We start from the raw sequence: 21,950 nt of genomic DNA, 5'->3' as shown, positions 1-21,950 counted from the left end.
CTACATCTAAGAGAATTATACTGTTCCATATAAACTTACTTCACCAGAGCAAGGCAGATGTGGTGAATGGATCTTGTCATGTCCAAGACAGAATACAGAATGCCCTGTCTCATTAAGAGGCTCCTCAAATTAATCTCAAATATTACTGCTGGGATAGGATCGCTTGTAGAATGACAATTTCTTGTCATCTGAATCTATCCCAGATGAAACCCCCAATGCTGGAAACGTGGCAGTATTTAGCATCTACCTGTGAAAATACATAGATCTCAGATATTTGGCAAATGCTGGAAGTCATAAACAAATGCATTCCTATATGCTTTCAGAAGTAGTAATTAGTTCACTCCAAAGACAATACAGAAAGCTTCTCAGCACATACTCTCTCTTGTTGCACTGAAAACTGAAAGATGCCATCTTATTGAATAGCCATAAAGTAATTTAATTTCAGCTATTTTTCTGAAGTTAACCTTCTGTATTCCAGTTTCCACTGTTAAAATATATATATGTAAACAGTTACAATAGTGCATGTACATTTCTGTTCTCTTCCAGTAGGCCAACAGTGGTTACATTTTAAGCACAAGCACTTTATAAAATACCTTTTTAACACACGTCTGTACAAACCTAGTTTGACATAAGACATACAGTTCTAATACAATTGTAACACAAGCATCTTATATAAATCATGTTGATATTCACAAATGACATATAATTATTTATAAAATTCCAGATAGCTGTGCTGGCAGTATCTCCTTTCATGACAACTGAAACTGAACCCATCTGTCAAGTATGGAATGAAGATTGACATCATCACATCATAGTTTTGTCTCTCCTATCCCCAAGTTCCAGGGGAATTATGCTTCTAGATATGCTTTTGTTCGCAGGCAACCCCAGCAGACCTCCAAAGGTAGGAAGAGTGGTAGGCGAGCCCTCTCTGCTAAGGCTTCTCAGATTTCTGTGGTCCAGTATTCTCCTTTATCTGACAAGTGTGCTTCTCTGACAATTCACCTCCCCCTTCTCTTAGACCAAAGTCCCTTTGGCTTTTCCTTTGCCTTCCAAATTGGTGTCTCATCACCTCAGACTCTTTCTATTATCAGTCAGGGTTACTTCATGGTATGGAAGTCTCACCCTCCTTTTTCAGGGATTTCTCAACGTCCTCTAGAGCAACTTCTTCATCTCCTGGAGGTTCTAGGGTCCCTGGTGAAATAAAGAACTATTCAACCTGTCTCCCCTTCCCAAGTGGGAAAGGGTTTTTATTCCATGATATTCCAGGTTCCTTGAAAGTTGAGTACTTGGAGACCTATTCTGGAACTCTCCCTGTTCAACACTTTTCTCAAAGTCCCTTCTTTACGGATGTTTACTCTTCAAATCCTTTTTCCTGTTTTACTACGCTAGGCTTTTCTGGTGTTTTTGGATCTGAAAGATGTTTACCTTCATATCCCTATTCACCCTATTCTAGAAATTTGTACTTTTCTCTGTGTCTTCCTTTCATTTTCAGTGCTCTGCTTTGCCGTTCCCTACTGCCCAATGGTATTCATGAAATGCCTAGCTCTTCGGATTACTTTCTGCAGGCTCCAAGGCATTCAGATATTTCCTTATCTAGAAGGCCTAATGCTTCAGATGCCTTCTCCCAGTTGCCTATTATAGGATCTGGAGTTCACCATCTCTCTTCTTCAAAGTCTGGGGTTCACTTATCAACTTCCAAAAGTCAGTCCTAACTCCCTCTGTGGATCATGTGTAGGAGGGATGCAGTATTCAGACAGTGCCAATTCTGGCCTCTCTTTCACCTCCAAAAGTTTTGTCATCAGCAGCCTTCTTTCAGTCTGCCATGTCAGCCAGGGAGTTTCTTCGGGTCCTGGTATTCATGGCCTCTTCTCTTACAATGCTCATGCCTGCCAGACTGCATATGCAGAAGCTTCAGTGGTACCCCAAGTCAGTTTGGCAGCAGCATTGTCACCCTCTGGATTTCAGTATACCCCTCCTTCCCTGTCTAAAGAAGGAATTTTGAGGGGTGGATTCAAAGGTTTGCTCTCAATCCCGGCTGGCCCTTTCAACCTCCAGACCCTTCAAGAACTTTTCTCTGATCCCTCAGGGTGGGGGGCTTCTTTTAGTCACCTCAATGTTCAGAGTCTCTGACCCCCTCATCAAAAGTCAGACGATATCAACATCAAAGAGATGAAAGCACGAATTCTGGCCCTTCAAGATTTTCACCCCATGTTCCCTCCTGGCCCCTTGAAGGTGGGCACAGACAGCACTACAGCAATATGGGAATTCAACAAACAGGGAGGCACAAAATCTTACCTCCTCTGCAGGATGGCTCTTCAGGTTTGGGAGGTGGCTCTTAGTTATCAGTTAACTGTTCAGGTGCACACTTCCTTCAGAGCACAATCTAGTGGCAGACTCTCCGAGCAGGTCCAAACACAGGCTCATGAATGGGTGCTAGACAGAGATGGGTTTCTGGACATTGTCTGTTGGTGGGTATTGCTCAAGTAAATCTTTTTGCCTCCCCTCTGAACAGGCAGCTTCCCCTTTTCTGATCCAGAGTCTCATGCCATCTGGCATGGAAGATGGACACCCTTTCTTTACCTTGGACAGGGATGTTTCTTTATGCTTTCCCTCCTCTTCTTCTACTTCCAAGAGTCTTGCAGAAGATTCAGCTGGACTCCCAAAAAATCATGGCCAGGACAGCACTGGTTCTCCATCTTAATGCATTTGGCCAGTGCAATCACCACAAGTTACTTCACCGGTTGGATCTTCTCACACATAAGAGATCTCATTCATCCTCATTTATGCATGACACTGTGGGCGACAGAGTTCTGATCCCTTTCAGGCACCTCTTTTCTGAGGATGTCCTTTGAGTTTTACATGAGGCAAGGAAACCCTCAATCAAAAAATCTTAGACTTCCAAATGGAAAAGATTTTCTTCTGGTGCTCATAACTACAACCATTTCTTCAGTAGGGATCCTGCTGGTCCTCTCTTATTTGTGTGAGCTGCTCCAGTCTGGCCTGGCCTATTCTTCTGTGAAGGACCACATGTCAGCTATTCCTGCTCCTCTGCCCTTGAATTCTCTCTGGCTTCCCATTTTGAGGTCAAACAATTTGTTAAAGGTGTCCTGCATATTAGGTCTCACGGAAATCAATTCCCCCACCTTGGGACCATAATTTTGTTTTGGAAAAAAATGACTCTGGCTCCAATGACTCTGGCTCCTTTAGAACCTGCAGGTTCTATTACTTTGCAACATTGTACATGGAAGACGGTTTTGTTCCTGGCTCTTCTGCTCAGAGAGCTTTTGAGCTCCGGACCCTTATGGCAATTCCTCCTTTTTTGTTTTTTCACAGGGACAGGGTGTCCATTCGTAATAATCCTTTTATGCCAAAGGCAGTAAATGAGTTGTCCTTTAATCATTCAGTACAATTCCCTTCCTTTTCTCTTCTCCTCAGTCTGCTAGTGACAGGGTCCTGCATACCTTGGATTTATACAGACAGCTCAGGTACTATTTGGATAAAACTAAGGCTATGTGTAAGTCTGATCAGCTTTTTGTTTCCTTTCATTCCAGGACATCGGGTTTGGCTGTTTCTAAGTAAATCATCTCCTCCTGGATATCATAGGCCATTTCCTTTTCATGGATAATCTCTGCCTACTTCTGTTACAGCTCATTCAGGTAGGGCTATTTACTTCTTCTGGTGCCTTCTTCAAGGAGTTGGACACAAATTCCATCCTTGCAGCTGCTACTTGGTCTTGGCTGCATACCTTTACTAAGCATAAGTTGGATACATTTTCTAGGGCCACGGCATTTTTTGCTAGAATCATTTTATATGGTTTTGTTGAGGGCTCTTCTCAGCCTTCCACCTCCCATTCTGTTTCTTGGGCTTTACTCACCCTTCTATTCAGAATGCTGCAACAGTGATACAGAAGGACACAGTATAGCTGTCTAAAATCTTATAACAGTACATGTCCTTCTATTCACTGCTGCAATATTCACTCCCTCCCGCCTCCTCTTTTTTTTCCCTTTCTGGCTGAGGGCTCCCTTTTTCTTCTGCATTTTCCTTCTGTATGTAAATGGACTCCTTAGTCCTATGGAGATTATTCTCTTCTGGGGCAATTCAGTTCTAGGTAGCTCTGCCCAAATGTCCCTTTTATGCCCTACGTTGTGTGTGGGGAGCATTAAGTGTGACATGCAGTGCATACAAGATCATTAGGCTTTGGTATACTAAGCATTGGGGTCCCCTGGACCGGATATCCCTTCTGTTTAGAATACTGTAACAGTGAACAGAAGGACATCTACTGTTATGGTACGATTTTACACAACTCTTCTGTTTTACATTATCATGAATTTTCTGAACGATATGCAGTCTGAAACAAACCTCTCATTTTCTAACTTCAGTCCTCAAGGATTTGCCAATTGTCAGAAAAATCAAAATTTTATGAAGAACAGACCACAAAATGAGAGGTACAAATCTGTACATTCTGTGAAAATATGGACAGTTGAGAGGTATGAGAAACACAATAGGTAAGTAAGACTATGCAGTCAAGCACACATCCTTGCAAACCAGGCAATTCTTTGGAAGAATTGCCCTCAGTCAGTCCTTCAGCACTGGAGAAGTCACTTCAAACAGGAATGGCTGTAATACAAATAGTTTCTTTGCTTTAGCACAAGGTTAGCAACCTGATTAGCAATCTGCAGTCTATTATACTACAAATACTTTTCAGGAAAGTTCCTCAAACGCAAAAACTACAAAAATATCTGGGGTCACCTAAGAAGTCAAGAACTGGAGAAGTAGGATGCTGTAGGGATGGTATTATGGAATGAGGAAGACAGGGTGTCAGAGTTAGCAGCCTAACAAGTTTCTTACTGAGTGGTCTTGATGCCAACAGCATCAGTCATATTAATGCTAAAGCTGGAAATATACCAACCTAAACCACAATGGAAATGTTTGGAAAATCCTAGTATTTGAATTGGCTGTCTAGCTGAATGTAGTAGTTAGTGCTTGAATTAGTCAAGCTGCAACATGTGCCCACTTCACCTAAATATGGCAAGTATACACAGCAAGATTTAAAACTAATGCAACTACTAAGCCAACATGGATATGCAGAATGGAGATCCTGTTGACAGGGATGACTGCAGTTAGGGATACAAACAGGGAAGGAAGGCTAAGAATTTATTTGGACTGCAGGTAGGGATTGCCTTCCCTATCAAGGACTGATTTCAGAGTATAGGCAAACAGAAAGAAATAGGGACATCTTAAGCAAAAGACCAGCACTGGTAGAGTTTTTAGCAGAATCTAGAACAGAAGCTGCTGTTAAAAATGGAATAATTAGTACAGCATACAAAATACTGCATGATAACAAAGAATCAAATCATATGAGGTTAGAAAGGATTGGGAAAGATATTGGATAATAATTTCACAAAGAAACAATGGGGGATATATGCATGTCTCCCAAATATGCAAACAAAAAGTCTAGAAGATTTAGCATCTTTGCTTGAAAGTGCTTACATAGCATTTTTATACCCAAGTAGACTCCAGAGAATTTTTCCTCAAGTAGACAGCAAATGTTGGATGTGTGATGGGGAAGAAAGAGGTAACTGGGAACATATTATCTGGTAGTGTAGTGAGCTGGCAGACTTTAAAGATTCCCTGCAGACTGCTCTGTCAGAGCTACTGAGTGAGCAAATTGGTGTAACTAAGGAAATTATTTTTTGAGCTATGACACAGAATTGGAATTGTCCAGACATAGTAAGGCCTTGCTGAGTCTAATTATAGTGGCTGCCAAAAAACAAACAAAAAAAAAAAAAAAACAAAACCAAAATTATTAGAAAATGGAAATCAAAGTCTAAACCAACTTTATTAGAAGTAGTTAATATAGTAACACATCTAACAACCATACCTCTCAAATGTCCCTGATTTTCAGTCAAATTTTAGCTATGTCCCTATTAATCCCTCCTAAAACTGATGACTTTTGTAGAGAAGGCGAGTTTCACTTAATAAATAATGACAATAAGTAGAGTTATTGACTTATTTTACTTCAGAAATATATAAAATTATTTCATATTCTCTTATTCTGTCGATGTCTCAAGTTAATAAAACTAATATTTTAAAAGTGTCCCCTATTGTCCCTGATTATTTCTGGATTTGTCCCTGATTCTGTTGAGATTTGTCCCTGACTGGTTGACAGTTATGCTAACAACTGGAACTGGGATCTTTAGATAATGGTAGGAGCAAATTACATTGGGAAAAAAATGGGAATTGTGGGAACAATACATGCCGAGAGGGGAACGAGGTTTGAAAGAAGGCAAGACTTGACTGAGCTATGTAACGTTTGAATGACAGTGATGGGATAGATTACAAGTGATGTATAATGTTTGCAACTAGAATTATGTCAATATGGTTTGTTTTCATTTATATAAATGTAGGATTGCCTATGTCACACGTGATTGTTATAAAGAAAAACAACTTTATTATGACTAATGCAACTGTTATGAAATATCTACAACATTACTGAAAAAAAATGCAACACATCTTGGATTAAGAAATAAAGAACTAGTAACTTACAAGATCTGTAACAAGTACAGCTCCCTCTGAAGGATCCTGGCATCTTTTCACTATGTCACACATTTCCTGACACTCCATGATGCAGCTGACACCATCAGTGGTTAATAGTAGAAAGCTATCTTTTGTATGCTGCAACTGGGGAATAAAACAAAAGAATCAACAAAACAGAGACAAAAGCTTTCAAAATTAAGACAAAACCTTGAGACACTTCTCCAAATTTCATTTACACAGTAACATCATATGCAATGCACAGAGCCTCGAAAATTTTGTTTTATACCCACTGACAACAACTTTCTCACAATTAAACAAAAATGCGAAAGAGGCAAGATTAACAGCATTCTTTTTCACCCTCTTGCAATTACTGTATACTAGATACCCACCAAAATAAACCTATATGAAGTACCTTCCTAATAATTTCCATTCTTTTAGCATTTCCTTATCAGAAATCCCTATGAGGAAAGAAAGGGCTACAGCTCTACTTCACCTTACCTTTACTTTAAAGCCAGGAAATTCAGACCACAATTACTGTTGTCAACTGTAAAAGTTTTAAATTATCATTAGCAGCTTTACTGTTATCTGCAAACATTTCACATTTTTCTTCATGACTTCTTTATTACAGCTCTGATATTTACTTCTTTTTCTTTTAATTCTGTCCGCTCATCAATAATCTCTCATGCTCAAATTAGGTTGGGTGTGCAGCTACAAGCATCTGAGCAAATGAAACAGTGACACGCCACTGTCATACTTCACTTTTTCTTGACAATAATTACATGCCACTTCATCTATGTCTCTTCACTAAAGGAAACAAGAGGACTGTAAAATACTGTAGTTAAGATGTCTGTTTACATTTCTGCAAATCTAATCCCTCCATCAGGTAAATTGGCTTTAAAAATGTAAAATCACAAAGCACCACAAGTCCATAGTGTGCAAAAAGACCCTTGTTAACACACACACACACACACACACACACACACACACACACACACACACACACACACACACACTACACTAAAAGGGAAACAAGACACAAACTCTTCCTTAGAACAAACTTTTTCTGAGCAACTCTAATGATGAAAGCACTCCGTTTACTACATCAGAGACTTGTGCTTTCCTTGTGTGTGAGACTTTTTTTTGTTGCTGTTCCATAAAGTTTCATGACAGACACCAGCTTTCTCTCCAGGACTGCTTATAAAAACATTCATGTACATTTGCAAATAATATTCACATTTTTCTTTCACAAGTGTTGTTTGGACAAAATTAAATTAACAATATAATTGGTACATGCCAGGCAGACTTCCATAAGACAATTAAAAAAACTGAAGTACTAAAAAAGATTTTATCATAAGAATTAAAATTGGAGTTATTTGAAGAAAAACTAAGGCATCTCTTTGGACAGAAAGACCCATTACATTGGTCAAATTACAAAACACAGAGAAAGTCCTTGGCTTAGGCACAGTCATAATCGGAGAAGAATAATCAGTTATCATTTAGGACTCAAATCCAAGATATCCAGCATATGGTGGTGATGTTACTGACACTGGACCAACCACGATCATCTGAATAGATGGGTGTAACAGCCTTGGTGAAAAAGTAACTGTTTAACAAACGTTTTAGAGACCTTCTGAAAAGGTTCACTTTAGATGTATTTCTACTTCTGAAGGATGGCATTTGCTGCAAATGGACAGTCATGGATAACCTGAGGAGGACTCTAAAAGGAAACATATAGCAATTTTTTTTTCTACTGGAGAAAAGCAGCCATTTTTTTTGTTTTGGGAACAATTATTCAGTTCCAGTTACTGGGGAAAAAAGGTACTGAAAAATGTAAATGTACTAAATGGGTATGCTCTCTGTGACCGATTTTACTGTAGCTGATCTCGGGAGTTCTTCTAGTCATGTTTTTCTGAATTGCTAGTCAAGGTGAAAATCATGGCAGTAGAAAGCCAAGCATAATTCCTGGTAACTGTCACCAGTTCATCTCAGGCAAGCTAAGTGATAGCTCTTCAGCATGCCCTGGATCTGCCCTGGTATCTTCTCCCACTGGGCACTACCTGGTACACTATCCACAGAAGTTGCTTGGGCAGCATCCTTATTAGATGTCCAAGCCATCACAAACCCCTCTCAACACAGAGGCTTTACTTGTTTGATTCTGGACTACAATGCTCCTCAAACATGGACAGTGAGAGCCCCACAACCCTGTAAAGGAATTTCAGTTATGTAGTTTGTATCTGCATCATTTTTTTTGGTCACCATATAAAGCTCATGACAACAAAATATGGATGAAAGATAGAATAGTTGGTAAACTGACAGCTTTGCCCTTTGTTTCACCACTACAGGCCTGCAGTATTGTGCTGACCAATCTCTTCCATCCTCTCTTGTCCTCACTTGTAAACAAGGCCCAGCATTACTAAAAAAGTGTTTCACTTGCAGTTCCTAGTGCCTTCTTGTCTGCAGACAGCAATCCACACTTTTCAGCAGAGAACCAAGACTTCTAACTTGGGGATCATTCAATACCTAACTGGTCCAATGTATGTAGAAGATCGCTTACTGGTACATTGAAGAGAAGAAAAGATAACACTGTGCTAAGATGTACTCCCAAACTTGCCCACATGCCTCGATAAGGAGAATATGGGAGCTGGCATACACCTCTGAATGACTACTATGCCTACTATTTTATGCTAGTATCACAGATGACTCACTCTGCAAATACAGGGACAAAGTGGCAAAGAGAAGTGGCCTTGGGATTATGTACTTTTACAGTATTTATCACTAAATATAAAAAACACATGTAGACTGTACTGTTGTATGGATATTACAGGAATGATAGTAATTCAAGAATAACGCTGATCTACTGATCTTCAGCCAAGACTAAATCAGCACTGCTTTTCCTGAATCAGAAACTTGACTACTGCAGAGTTACCTTTCCATCACCATTGTGTAAGTTACTGAGGAACAGGCTCCCTATTACACTGTCACAGACGCAGGTTGTCGAATGCGTCTTTATCAAACTGAATAGCGTGAAAAGGCAAAACAGCGAAGCGGCTTTTCAGCGAATTCTTTCCCAGGGAAAGAATTTGTTTGGCCGCTTTCACTACTTTGCCTTTTCAGCACTGTAGTGCGATCTCGGAGTTGGTATATTTAAGTGGGGGGGGAGTGGGGGGCAAAGCCCCCCACATTATGTAATGTTTTACAGTTTTTTGTTTCAAAACAGCGATTTTTTTTTTGTTTTGACATTGTAAGCTTTTGCTTACATGGGGTCGATTATGTGTCGTTCGCTCTTCTGAATGTGCGATATCATAATATAGACCCTGTGGAACATACCCTCAATCACAACAGTCCATTAACACTGCATGTAGTTAGCATCCCTGGACAGAGCTCATCTACTCCTACAGCCTCAACACTGACCATCTACAAAAATTGTCCTAAACAACCAGCTACTTCTGGTACAAACTCTTCAAAAAGTACATGACAATCAGGTTTAAATGTTTTTCAAGGTGTTCCTTAAACCTCCAAGTAATGTACACAGTCAAGTGCATTTTTTGACAACCCTTTGCTGAGATCATCATGGGCAATGTCCCTCTCACTAGTTAGACAGCTTTTCAGACAGATTGCCAGAATCTGAGGCCATTCTCTACATTTCCTCCCACCCATAATCCAATTTTTCCAGGTGTCATGTCCTTGACAATCACCTACATCCAATGTTCACACCGCCAGGTGGCTAGCCTTGCCACAGCTGTTCTTCCATACTACACACATACACTCATGCCCAAGACCAATTTAGAGCACCTAATCCATTTACTGCATGTCTTTGGAATGTGAAAGCAAACCAGAGTACCCAAAGAAAACCCACATAAACAAAGGAAGAACATGCAGACTCCAAACAGAAGGCACCCCAGCTGACAGACCATGGAGAACCTGTTACCGTGAGGTGACAGCATTACCTTCTGCACCACATGGCCTCAGCAAACTCCTCCCAAACCAAAGCCTTCTCTTTGGGTATTACTGCAGCTGCTGCCTTTCTGGCATGTCCTATCAGCTAAATCAAAGACCACAACTTTCTAGCACTTAAAAGATGATTTCTAACTTGATTGTTCTCTCACTGGTCATACCCAATAGCAAGCACTGATCACTTCTGCTGCCTAGACTACTTGATGGCCTGAAGTATACTAAGGAACACTGCAGGACTTACAAATTTCTTAATCCTAGTATGGAACTGTTCTTCACAGGTCATGCCGAGATACAGCTCTTGTTTAATGCTATGAAATAAGACGACTTTGCAAGAACAAGCATTTAACAGATTTTTGCCTGGAATCATTGCATTTGGAAAACTGGATATCATTAAGAACTTGACACAGCCTCCTTAACTCATAAAAGGACAAAATGAAGCAAACATCATTTCACCCCCCACTCCTTGTCAATTAAAAACTGTTCTATACTGAGGTAAGGGTTATGTTTTTCTTACTCTACAGTTCAGTGTTCTTAAAGCTATAGCAGTAAATGTGATCAAACAAATAGGAAGTCACCTATCAAACATCTTTGTCTAATAAGTGAGTGCTACTATGCATCTATACAACAGCTCTTTGCTAAACTGTGGCAAACAGTCTGGCTAAACTGCAAATTCCATATAACAAAGTAAAAGAAATATGGGAACCAAGGCAAAGATTCAGAGAACTCCCAAAATTTAATCGATTGCAAGTTAAAAACTTTTGACTACACAGGCTTCATCAGGCATATAAAATAAAATCAAACGCCCACAAATACATAGTAAAAACACATAATATAATAATCTACTAATCAAATAATTAAATAATTAAACTTGATTATGTAAGTCTCTCAAAAGAGGGTTTAAAGACAAATCCATTCAAGCCAGTGGATACATGTGCCCTTAAGCATAAAATCCACTGATCATAGGATCATAGAAAGTTACTAGGCTAATGGCCCCGAGGCCCTTAAAAGCCTAGCCAAGAGTTTAGCCCATGTTTAGACAAGTCAGCACCCGATGTCCCTGCTCAGGGACACCGGTGGAATCCCAGGGATGTATTTTCTGTTTCCCATCCAGTTATCCAGCTTGTGCTTAAAAAGGGGTAAAGAGATACTTTACTTGACGTGGAGAGGGAGTCTATTCCACGGATGGGGGAGTATCTGTGTCACATCTGTCCATTGAGTCCTATTGACATCACAGACCAGGTTGAGGCCATGCATTCGGGTTACGAGTGGAGTTTGACTTGCAGATATGCAGCAGTCCCATCAAGGCAGGGTCAGATCACCTTGTATGCCACACAGAGGTCACCTCTGAGGAGTCTGTATGAAACTGAGTAGAGGGATAGGGCTTTTAGCCCGTGTATGGCAGATTTCTGAGGTCCTGAATTCTCCTGGTGAGGAATCTCTGTGGTCTCTCCAGCTGCTGAATGTGCTTTGCGAGGTACATGCCGAATGGAGCACTGTACACAATAATGGGCCTTATAAGTGGCTTCCCTAGGGGTTACACCAGAGGGACTGAGAGACAATTAGCACCCAGAGTTTCCCATCAGCAGCTAGAGGCAGTGATGGAACTGGCTCGATACCCAAAGCCATGTGTGAAATTTTCTTCTTGCAGGCAAAAAGAAGAAAGAGCAGGAGAGATGGACAATTGTCCCATAGATAAGCCAATAAAGAAGGCTGAAGGGCTGGTAGCATACCTTGGGTAAGTTGGAAAAATCTCCAATTCTGCAGCAACATTTCTCCCCAAGTTACACTTGAGGGCACGTATACTCCCTGGATCAAATGGAGTTGTGTCTGTAAAGCCCCCTTTTGAGTAAATTACATAATTAAATTAAATTTTTTAATTAGAACATTATTATATTATGTGTTTTTACTACATTTTTGTGAGTGTGACTTTACTGCATATGCCTGATGAAGCCTGTTTAGGCGAAAAGCTTTTAACTTCTGATCAAATAAATTTTGGGAGTTCTCTGAAGATTTGCCTTGGTTACAGTGTTTATTTTATTATATGGTTTTATTGGATTTTCACTGGTTTTACTGCTTCCAGACTTTCTTCTGTTTCGTAAACTCCAGCTTCCACCCAGGGAAGCCAACCCCATCACCCCATTCACAGCTTTGCTTGCCAACCTTTTGTTTTCAAAACAAAATCTATCATGCTGCTATAAGCTTTATATGGTTTAGTACTTACAACTTCATGGTCTCCTCTGGAATTGTGGGTGGAAAATGACTCCAATTATTCAACTATAACTTTGCTGGCTTCTCTACAAACTGATGTATAAAGCAGTGCTAACAGACCCAGTCTAACATAAAAGTTAACCGTTTAGGTGCTCAAAGGCCTGCCAGCAGCAAATGGCAGAAGGGAAGACAAAAAAATAGTTCCACATCCCCAAGTGGTATTCCCAGAGGAAGCAACACATCCTTGAACTTAAGCAATAACCAATCATGCCAACAGAACAGGAAGAAAGTACAGTTTTGTACCTACCATAAATGTAGATGTCCGATAGGTATGCATCTGCAGTCCTTACATATGGGTTGTCCTGCCTCAGGCAGCCCTTCGGTCGGCCGGATTCCAAAGTCTGGGTCCGGCGTCGACTGATGTCGCCCTTTTCCCGACGTCACAGCGCTCGGGATATAAAAGCGTCAGCCAAAGAGTGGCGTACAGCAACAGTGGTCCCTCTCCACAAAGGTGGTGCCTCAACGGATCCTGGAAACTATCGCCCCATAAGCCTGACTAGCTTGGTCTGCAAAGCTATGGAAAGGATCATCATGGACCTCATAAATAAAGATATTGGGGACCTACAGACACTGGATCCTACCCAGTTTGGCTTTGTTAAGGGCAGATCCTGCCTCTTAAACCTGGTTGATTTCTTTGAAACAGTCACCAAGGCCATTGACGAGGGGAAGGTGGTCCACACAGCCTACCTGGACCTCACAAAAAGCCTTCGATACAATACCCACTGGCATTATAGATAAGCTCACCAGCTTAAATATAAACCCCTATGTCACTAGATGGGTTGCAAACTGGCTCAAGGACAGAACCCACATGGTTAGAATTGCTGGAGCCATGTCAGACTCCAAACCAGTTACAGGTGGAGTCCCACAAGGCTCAGTCTTGGGACCTCTCTTGTTCGGTATATATTTCTCGGCGGTACAGGCCAACACAGAAGGACTGTGGCTGACCAAGTTCGCAGATGACTGCAAACTGGGTGCCATAATCAACTCTCCAGCCGACACAAGCATCCTCCAAAAGGGCCTCATAGAAACAGACAACTGGTGCCAGAGCCATGGCCTCAAGCTAAACGCCAAAAAGTGTATAGTCATCCCCTTTGGCAAAAACAGTGCCCACAAATTACCACATAGGTGGTAATCCATTAAGTACAGAAGAAGTCATTAGGGACCTGGGGACCCAAGTTGATAGCAATCTCTCATTTGACAACCACGTGGCCAAAGTGGTTAGAAAAACATTTTATATAGCCCACCTAATCATGAAGGGATTCACATCTAGATCAGGGGTCATCGACTCTTTACTCATCCCTCATCAGGCCCATAATTGAGTACAATGCCCTTTGGGATGTACCTTACCAGACACCTGCAGCAACTGGAAAGACCCCAAAAGTACCTCACCAAGAGGATCAAAGGGCTCAAACAGATGCCATATGCTGCCCGGTTAAAGAAACTCCAGCTCTACTCAGTGGCATACCGCCTGCTCAGAGGCATCTGTGCCTGACGATAAAGCCACGTCCAACCCAGAATTAATGGACATGCTGCACTCAGAAAATCCAAATCCCATCGAGCTACGCTACCGAGACTTGAACCTCACCACTGAAATAAATAGGACATGTTGCAGGGACAGATTCATAACCCAGGGGCTCCCTTCACTCTGGAATAAAATCCCAGTCCAGGTTAGGCAGAGTCCCACACTGACTCTCTTCAAGAGGAATCTTGATGAGTGGATGGGAGATCGTAGGTTTACCCCGGCTATCACTTCTGTGTCACTGTTAGACAGAGGCACAGTATACTAACCTCAAAAGCGATAGCAAAATTAATTTAAAATAGGTGGCGAAAGCCAAACACACTCTGGCTAGGCTTATAAATGCCCTAGGGCAGATAGCCTAGTATGAACCTATGAACCGACGCCATGTTCCTCAGTTTTTCTTGCCCCAGATGCCAGGTGCCCTCTAAAGAAGGCTAACTTTTGGAGAAATGATTAAATTCCAATCATGCAAACCAATAAATAACAAATACACCATAAAAGATAACCCCAGCTAGCTAAAAGGAGGGGTAGGTACCCAAAGAATACCACAGAGGGGTAGGAGGGAGGGAAAACCTGACTGCAGATGCATACCTATCGGACATCTACATTTATGGTAGGTACAAAACTGTACTATGCCCTTCAAGGATGCATCTGCAGTCCTTACATATGGGTAGAATACCATAGCCAAGCTGGGGGTGGTAGGACCTAAGAAAAGGATGGTGTAGCTAACATGCCCTGCAGGACTGCAGTAGCAAAGCCTGCTCTGGATCTGGAATATAAAATCAGGTTGTAATGTTTGGAAAATGTAAGCACAGAGCTCCATGTAGCAGCTTCTAAAATGTCCTTTGTAGCCACCCCTCTTAAGAAGGCTGTGGAGGTGGCTGTTGCTCTGGTGGAATGAGGTCTGATGGTAGCTGGCACAGCTTTTCCATGAAAAGAGTAACAGAATCGAATGCAATTTCCTATCCGTTTTGAAACTGTTTGTTTGTTTGGAAATTGTTCTTCCTTGTACACCAGCAGCGTATGCTACAAACAGTTGGTCAGTTTTTCTGTAAGCCTTAGTTCTGTCCAAGTAGTAGCGCAACTGTCTGTGAATGTCCAGGGTATGCAGAAGTTTCTCTCCTTTATTTTGTGGATTTGGAAAGAAAGTAGGCAGGTGGATAGCTTGGTTCAGTGAGACCCTGGATACCACCTTTGGCATGAATGAGGGATTGGTTAGACTCTGTCCTTATGGAAAATGAGAAATGGTTGTGCTGCCATAAGGGCCTGCAACTCAGATACTCTTCTTGCTGAGGTTATGGCCAGAAGGAAGGCAGTCTTCCAAGACAGGAATTGTAGTTCTGCAGATGCTGCCGTTTCAAATGGGGGTAGCGTTAATTTTTCCAACATGAAGTTAAGGTCCCATGTAGGCACTGGTGGTGTCCTTGGAGGGTTAATGTTTTTTATCCCTTTTAGAAACTGCCTTAGCAGAGGATGAGAAAATACAGATGGATCAGTGTTGTACTCTGCTGAAATAGCTGAAGCATGGATTTTTATGGATGAGTAAGAAAGGCCATTATGGAGCATTTCAGCCAAGTATTCAAGGATATGTGGGATGCTCATCACTGTCGGATCCTGACCCTGTGCGGTGCTCCAGGTTTGAAATCTTTTCCATTTTGCTGAATATGCCTTTCTTGTGGAAGGCCGCCGAGCTTCCATGATGATATCCTTTACCCTCTTGGATAGTTTATCCTGGGGAGGAGTCAAGGTATTTTCCAGGATGTCAGTTGCAAGGTTTTCAGGCTGGAGTGCAGAGTTTTGTAGTTGTGCTGTGTCAGAAGAAGTGGCCATTGTGGTAGGGGCCACGGGTTCGCGTGCCATGCTTTTAACAGTGGGTGCCAGTGTTGTCTTGGCCAGTCCGGAGCTATCAGAATCACTTTTGGTTGTTCTGTCCTGATCTTCAGTAAGACCTTGTTCATTAACGGAAGAGGTGGGAATGCATATACTGTTAGAGCATTCCAGCTAAAGGATAGGGCGTCCACCTTCCATGCTTGGGGATGGTATGTCCTTGTGCAGAATTTCTTCAGGTGATGGTTGTGGGGGGAGGCAAAAAGATCTATGTCCGCCTTCCCAAGATTGTGTTATCTGAAGAAAAATGTCTGGATGCAACATCCATTCGTGGATCCATGGTGTTTCTGCTTAGGCTGTCCGCCAGTACATTTTCCTTTCCTGGTACGAACTGGGAATGCAGTTGTATATTGAGTTTTATGGAAAGTTCCCAAAGATTCATTGCCAGCCTGCAAAGAGGGTAGGAATGGGTACCTCCTTGCTTGTTTATGTACCACATAACTGTGGTATTGTCTGTCTTTATTAACAGGTGACCTTGATGCAGGAAATGTTTGAAGGCCTCGATTGAATGTATCACTGCCAGCATTTCCTTTTGGTTGATGTGCAGGCACAATTCCTTTGAGTCCACTGCCCTGAATACATCTGTTCCATGTGCGCTCCCCATCCATGGTCTGAGGCGTCTGTTGTAATGGTTTGGCTGATATGAGGCTTGCTGAAAGGTAGGCCCATGTTTGACTGACTTGCTTGTGCCCACCACAGAAATTCCTTTTGAAGGCATGGAATGAGGGGGATCAAAGCTTCTAGGCTGTGACTGTGTTGAGACCATAGACTCCTTAGGTACCATTGCAGTTTCCTCATATGCAGTCTTGCCTGTGGAATCAGCAGAATGCAAGATGCCATGAAACCCAGGGCCTGCAGGATTTTCCTTGCAGTCAGCTGGGTTTGTGTTGTCAGATTTTTGAAATAATCCGGTAGTTGTTCTTGTTTTTCTTCTGTGAGAAAAGCCATTTGGGTGTTTGTATCCAGCTTTGCACCCAGAAAAATTATTCTTTGGGATGGAAGAAGTCTTGATTTCTGATAGTTGACTGTGTATCCCAAGGCCTGTAGTAGGCGGATGGCATAGCTCAAGTGTTTTAACAATGTTTGTTGGCTGTCCGCTTGTATAAGGCAGTCGTCCAGGTATGGGTATATTTGAATCCCCTGAAGTCTGCAATGTGCAATTACTGATGCCAGGCATTTCGTGAATACTCTGGGCACAATAGATAAGCCAAAGGGCAATGCTGAGAATTGATAATGCTCTGAACCTGCAAGAAATCTGAGGTGTCTTCTGCAACTTTGTCTGATAGGGACATGCAGGTATGCCTCCTTGAGGTCTAGAGTTACCAGCCAGGACCCCTTGCCCAGCATGGGAAGGAGCTGCTGTAAGGTCAGCATTTTGAATTTTAGCACGATGAGATAAGTATTCAGTGCGGACAAGTCTAGAATAGGCCTCCATTGCTTTTCTTTTCTTGGAACAAGGAATAGTCTGGAATAAAATCCTTGGCCTTGCTCTGTGAAAGGAACCTTTTCTATTGCCTTCATTTGTAGTAGTTTGGAAATCTGCTTGAAAGCCTCTGCCCTTTGATTTGGTGGCAGGTTTGGCATGCCTTGTCTTCTTGGTAATGTATGAAAATGCAATCTGTATCCTTTGTCTATTATTTGCAGTATCCATTTGTCCTTTGTAATACTGTGCCAATTTTCTGAGAATAAAGATAGCTTTCCGCCCAAAGGTGCTTCCAATTGAGCCCTGGTTGGTGGAGTCAAAGCCAAGTCATTGAGTTTGTCCTTGTACAGTAGATGTAGGTCCTGCACTACCTCTCTGGGTAGGAGGCTGCCATTGACGTCCTCTGTAGGGGCCTCGAGCTTGCCCTCTACCTCTGCCACGTCTGTTTTTCCCTCTTTGAAATCTGTCTGTGTCGGGAAAAGACCAATTCTTAGAAGGCCAATTTCTGCTGAATCTAGGTGGTTGGACCTGGAGAAAATCTTTGACTGTTTGAACTGATTTAGCCTTTTCTTCAAATTTCTTTAAGACCTCTTGAGCCGTGGAACCAAATAACTTTTGTTTTTCCAGTGGTGCATCCAGAAGCTTTGCTTTAACATGATCTGGCAGTGTCTGTTCCTTCAGCCAAGCATGTCTACGTATAACTGCACCTGTCATTGCTGACCTACATGAAGCTTCCAATGCATCATAACCACACTGTAAGAAATGGTTGCTAACCTGTTGAGAGTTATGCACCAGATCCTGAAGGGTCTTGGGTCAAGGGGTTCAGGAGAGGATAGTTTTTTATGCAATTCATCTAACAGATACTCTTGATACTGTATCATATGGAATTGACAATTTAATGCTCTCATAGAAAGAGTGGAAGAAGTATACACTTTTTTACCCCATCTCTCTAAAGCCCTGGATTCCCTTTCAGAAGGAAGTGGGTTCTTGGCAGTGGTAGTTGTAACCCCTTTAGGGCCCTGGGAAATGGTTTCTGGGTCAGCAGAGTGGCCCTTGTAAAGGTATAGATGTGAGTCCGGGACCCTGTAGTACCTGTCAGGTTTGAGAGGGGCCGGAAGGAAGTCAGGGGAAGTACTAGACTCAGAGTACACATCCTCTATAACATTCAAAACAGGAGGAAAGTACAGTTTTGTACCTACCATAAATGTAGATGTCCGATAGGTATGCATCTGCAGTCATAACATATGGGTTGTCCTGCCTCAGGCAGCCCTTCGGTAGGCCGGATTCCAAAGTCTGGGTCTGGCCTCGGCTGATGTCGCATCTTCCCCGACGTCAGAGCTGCTGGGGTATAAAGGCATCAGCCAACGCCATTTTCCTCAGTGTTTCTTGCCCCAGATGCCAGGAGCCCTCTAGGAAGGCCAAATTTGGATAAAAGTTGAAAATTCCAAATAGAATAAAACAAAATATATATATATATATATATATATATATATATATATATATATATATACATATATACATACAAACAAATACACCATAATAGATTCCCCCAGCTAGCTGAAAGAGGGGTAAGCACCCTAGGAATACCACAGAGGGAAGGGTGGGTAATCCTGACTGCAGATGCATACCTATCGGACATCTACATTTATGGTAGGTACAAAACTGTACTATGTCCTTCAAGGATGCATCTGCAGTCATAACATATGGGTAGAATACCATAGCCAAACTGGGGGAGGAGGTACTAAGATAAGGATGGTGTAGTTAAGATCCCCTGTAAAACTGCAGTTGCAAAACCTGCTCGGGATCTGGAGTATAAAGGTAGATTGTAATGCTTGGCAAATGTATGCACGGAGCTCCAAGTAGCAGCTTCTAAAATGTCCTTGGTAGCCACCCCTCAGAGGAAAGCTGTAGTGGTGGCTGTGGCTCTTGTGGAGTGAGGCCTGATATTTTCAGGAGCTGTCTTTCCATGAAAAGAGTAGCAGAAACGAATGCAATTTCCTATCCATTTAGAGATTGTCTGTTTGGAAATTGCTTTTCCTTGCACTCCAGTTGCATATGCTGCCAGAAGTTGGTCAGTTTTTCTGCTGGTTTTAGTTCTGTCCAGATAGTAGCGTAGTTGTCTGTGTACATCCAAGGTGTGTAGTAGTTTTTCCCCCCTGTTCTGTGGGTTAGGGAAGAACGTAGGCAAATGAATAGCTTGGTTCAAGGATACCCTGGATACCACCTTTGGCATGAAAGTAGGATTGGTTCTCAGAGACACTCTATCCTGGTGAAAAATAAGGAAAGGCTGCACTGCCATCAGTGCCTGTAACTCGGACACTCTTCTTGCTGAAGTGATTGCTAGAAGGAAAGCAGTTTTCCAAGATAAGAACTGTAAGTCTGCTGATGCTGCTGGTTCAAAAGGGGGTAGTGTTAATTTTTCCAGCACAAAATTGAGATCCCATGCAGGAAGAGGGGATTTCCTTGGAGGTTTTACATTTTTGATCCCTCTTAAAAATTGTCTGAGGAGAGGGTGAGAGAAGATAGGAGGATCCATGTTGTATTCTGCTGAAATTGCTGAAGCATGAATCTTAACGGAGGAATAGGACAGGCCATTGTGGAACAGTTCTGCTAAGTATTCTAGGATGTGTGCTAGGTTTGCCAGTGTGACATTTGTACCCTTTGAAGCTCCAAATGAGGAATCTCTTCCATTTAGCTGAGTATGTCTTTCTTGTGGAGGGTCTACGAGCCTCCAGGATTATGTCCTTGACCCTCTGAGATAAGACAGTTTGGTTTTGTTTTAGGCAATTTTCCAGGCAGTCAGCTGCAGTGTTTTCAAGTTTGGATGCAGGGTCTTGAAGTTGTTCTGCTTAGAAGTAGAGGCCATAGGGGTAGAGGCCATGAGTTCGTCCGAGACATGCTTCTCAGTAGCGGATACCAGTGCTGCCTTGGCCAGTCTGGAGCTATCAGTATCACCTTTGGCTGTTCCTCTCTGATCTTCAGTAGTACTCTGTACATCAATGGGAGTGGTGGAAAAGCATACACTGTTAGGGCATTCCAGTTGAAAGAGAGGGAGTCCACCTTCCAGGCTTGTGGGTGGTATACTCTTGAGCAGAATTTCCTTAGTTGGTTGTTGAGTGGGGAGGCGAACAGGTCTATCTCTGGCATTCCCCATTTGTTTGTTATGATTTTGAAGATGTCTGGATGCAGCCTCCATTCGTGAGCATCCGTGGTAGTTCTGCTTAAGCTGTCTGCTAGTGAATTCTCTTTTCCTGGTACGAATTTGGCCTGCAGTTGGATGTTGAGATTCAGGGCTAGGTTCCACAGATCCATTGCCATCCGCATAGAGGGTAGAAATGCGTGCCTCCCTGTTTGTTTATGTACCACATGACTGTGGTATTGTCTGTCCTTATCAGCAGATGACCTTGCTGGAGGAATGATTTGAATGCCTCGATTGCATGCTTCACTGCCAGCATCTCCTTTAGGTTTATGTGCAAATTCAGCTGGTCTTGAGTCCATAGGCCTTGGATGCACTTGTCTTCCATGTGTGCTCCCCATCCTAGGTCTGAGGCGTCCGTGGTGATGGTCTGCCTTGGTTGTGGTTTGTTGAAAGGCAACCCTCTGTTGGACTGGCAGGCCTGAGCCCACCACAGGAATTCCTTTTTCATGCATGGAATGATTGGAATTGTGGTTTCTAGACTGTGCCTGTGTTGAGACCATACATTCCTTAGGTACCATTGTAATTTCCTCATATGCAGCCTGGCATGTGGGATCAAGATTATGCAAGATGCCATGTAACCCAGGGCCTGCAGGACTTTCCTTGCAGTGAGCTGAGTTTGTCTTGTTAAAGCCATGAAGTAGACTGGGAGTTGCTTTTGTTTTTCTTCTGTGAGAAAAGCCATTATTGTGTCCAGATCCGCACCCAAAAAGGTTATCCTTTGGGATGGCACTAGTCTTGACTTCTGGATGTTGACTATGTATCCCAAGGCCTGTAACAGGTGTATGACATAGGCCAAATCCTTTATTAGTCTTGTCCTGTTCTCTGCTTGTATTAGGCAGTCATCCAGGTATGGGTAGATTTGAATTCCCTGAAGCCTGCAATGTGCAATTACTGATGCCAGGCATTTCGTGAATACTCTGGGCGCAGTAGATAAGCCAAAGGGCAATGCTGAGAATTGATAATGCTCTGATCCTGCAAGAAATCTGAGGTGTCTTCTGCAATCTGGTCGTATAGGGACGTGCAGGTATGCCTCCTTGAGATCTAGAGTCACCAGCCAAGACTCCTTGCCCAACATGGGAAGAAGATGCTGTAGGGTCAGCATTTTGAATTTTGGCACAATGAGATATGTGTTTAGTGCGGACAAGTCGAGAATAGGTCTCCAT

At 42.4% G+C, this 21,950-nt stretch overlaps 1 protein-coding gene across 1 annotated transcript in view; it reads right to left on the bottom strand.

The window, feature by feature from the left end:
• Positions 1 to 21,950, bottom strand: part of LOC122789036 (protein phosphatase 1K, mitochondrial-like) — a 295,109-nt gene that overhangs the window by 48,300 nt on the left and 224,859 nt on the right. Inside the window, exon 6 of the mRNA XM_044056209.1 lies at positions 6,547 to 6,681. Coding sequence (XP_043912144.1) covers positions 6,547 to 6,681 — 135 coding nt within the window. The remainder of the gene's footprint in view (positions 1 to 6,546; positions 6,682 to 21,950) is intronic.

This window comes from Protopterus annectens, chromosome 14.part0 (genome assembly GCF_019279795.1).
Source record: "Protopterus annectens isolate FY-2018-M chromosome 14.part0, PAN1.0, whole genome shotgun sequence".
Lineage (NCBI taxonomy): Eukaryota > Metazoa > Chordata > Ceratodontiformes > Protopteridae > Protopterus > Protopterus annectens.
This window is presented reverse-complemented; position numbering and strand designations above follow the sequence as displayed.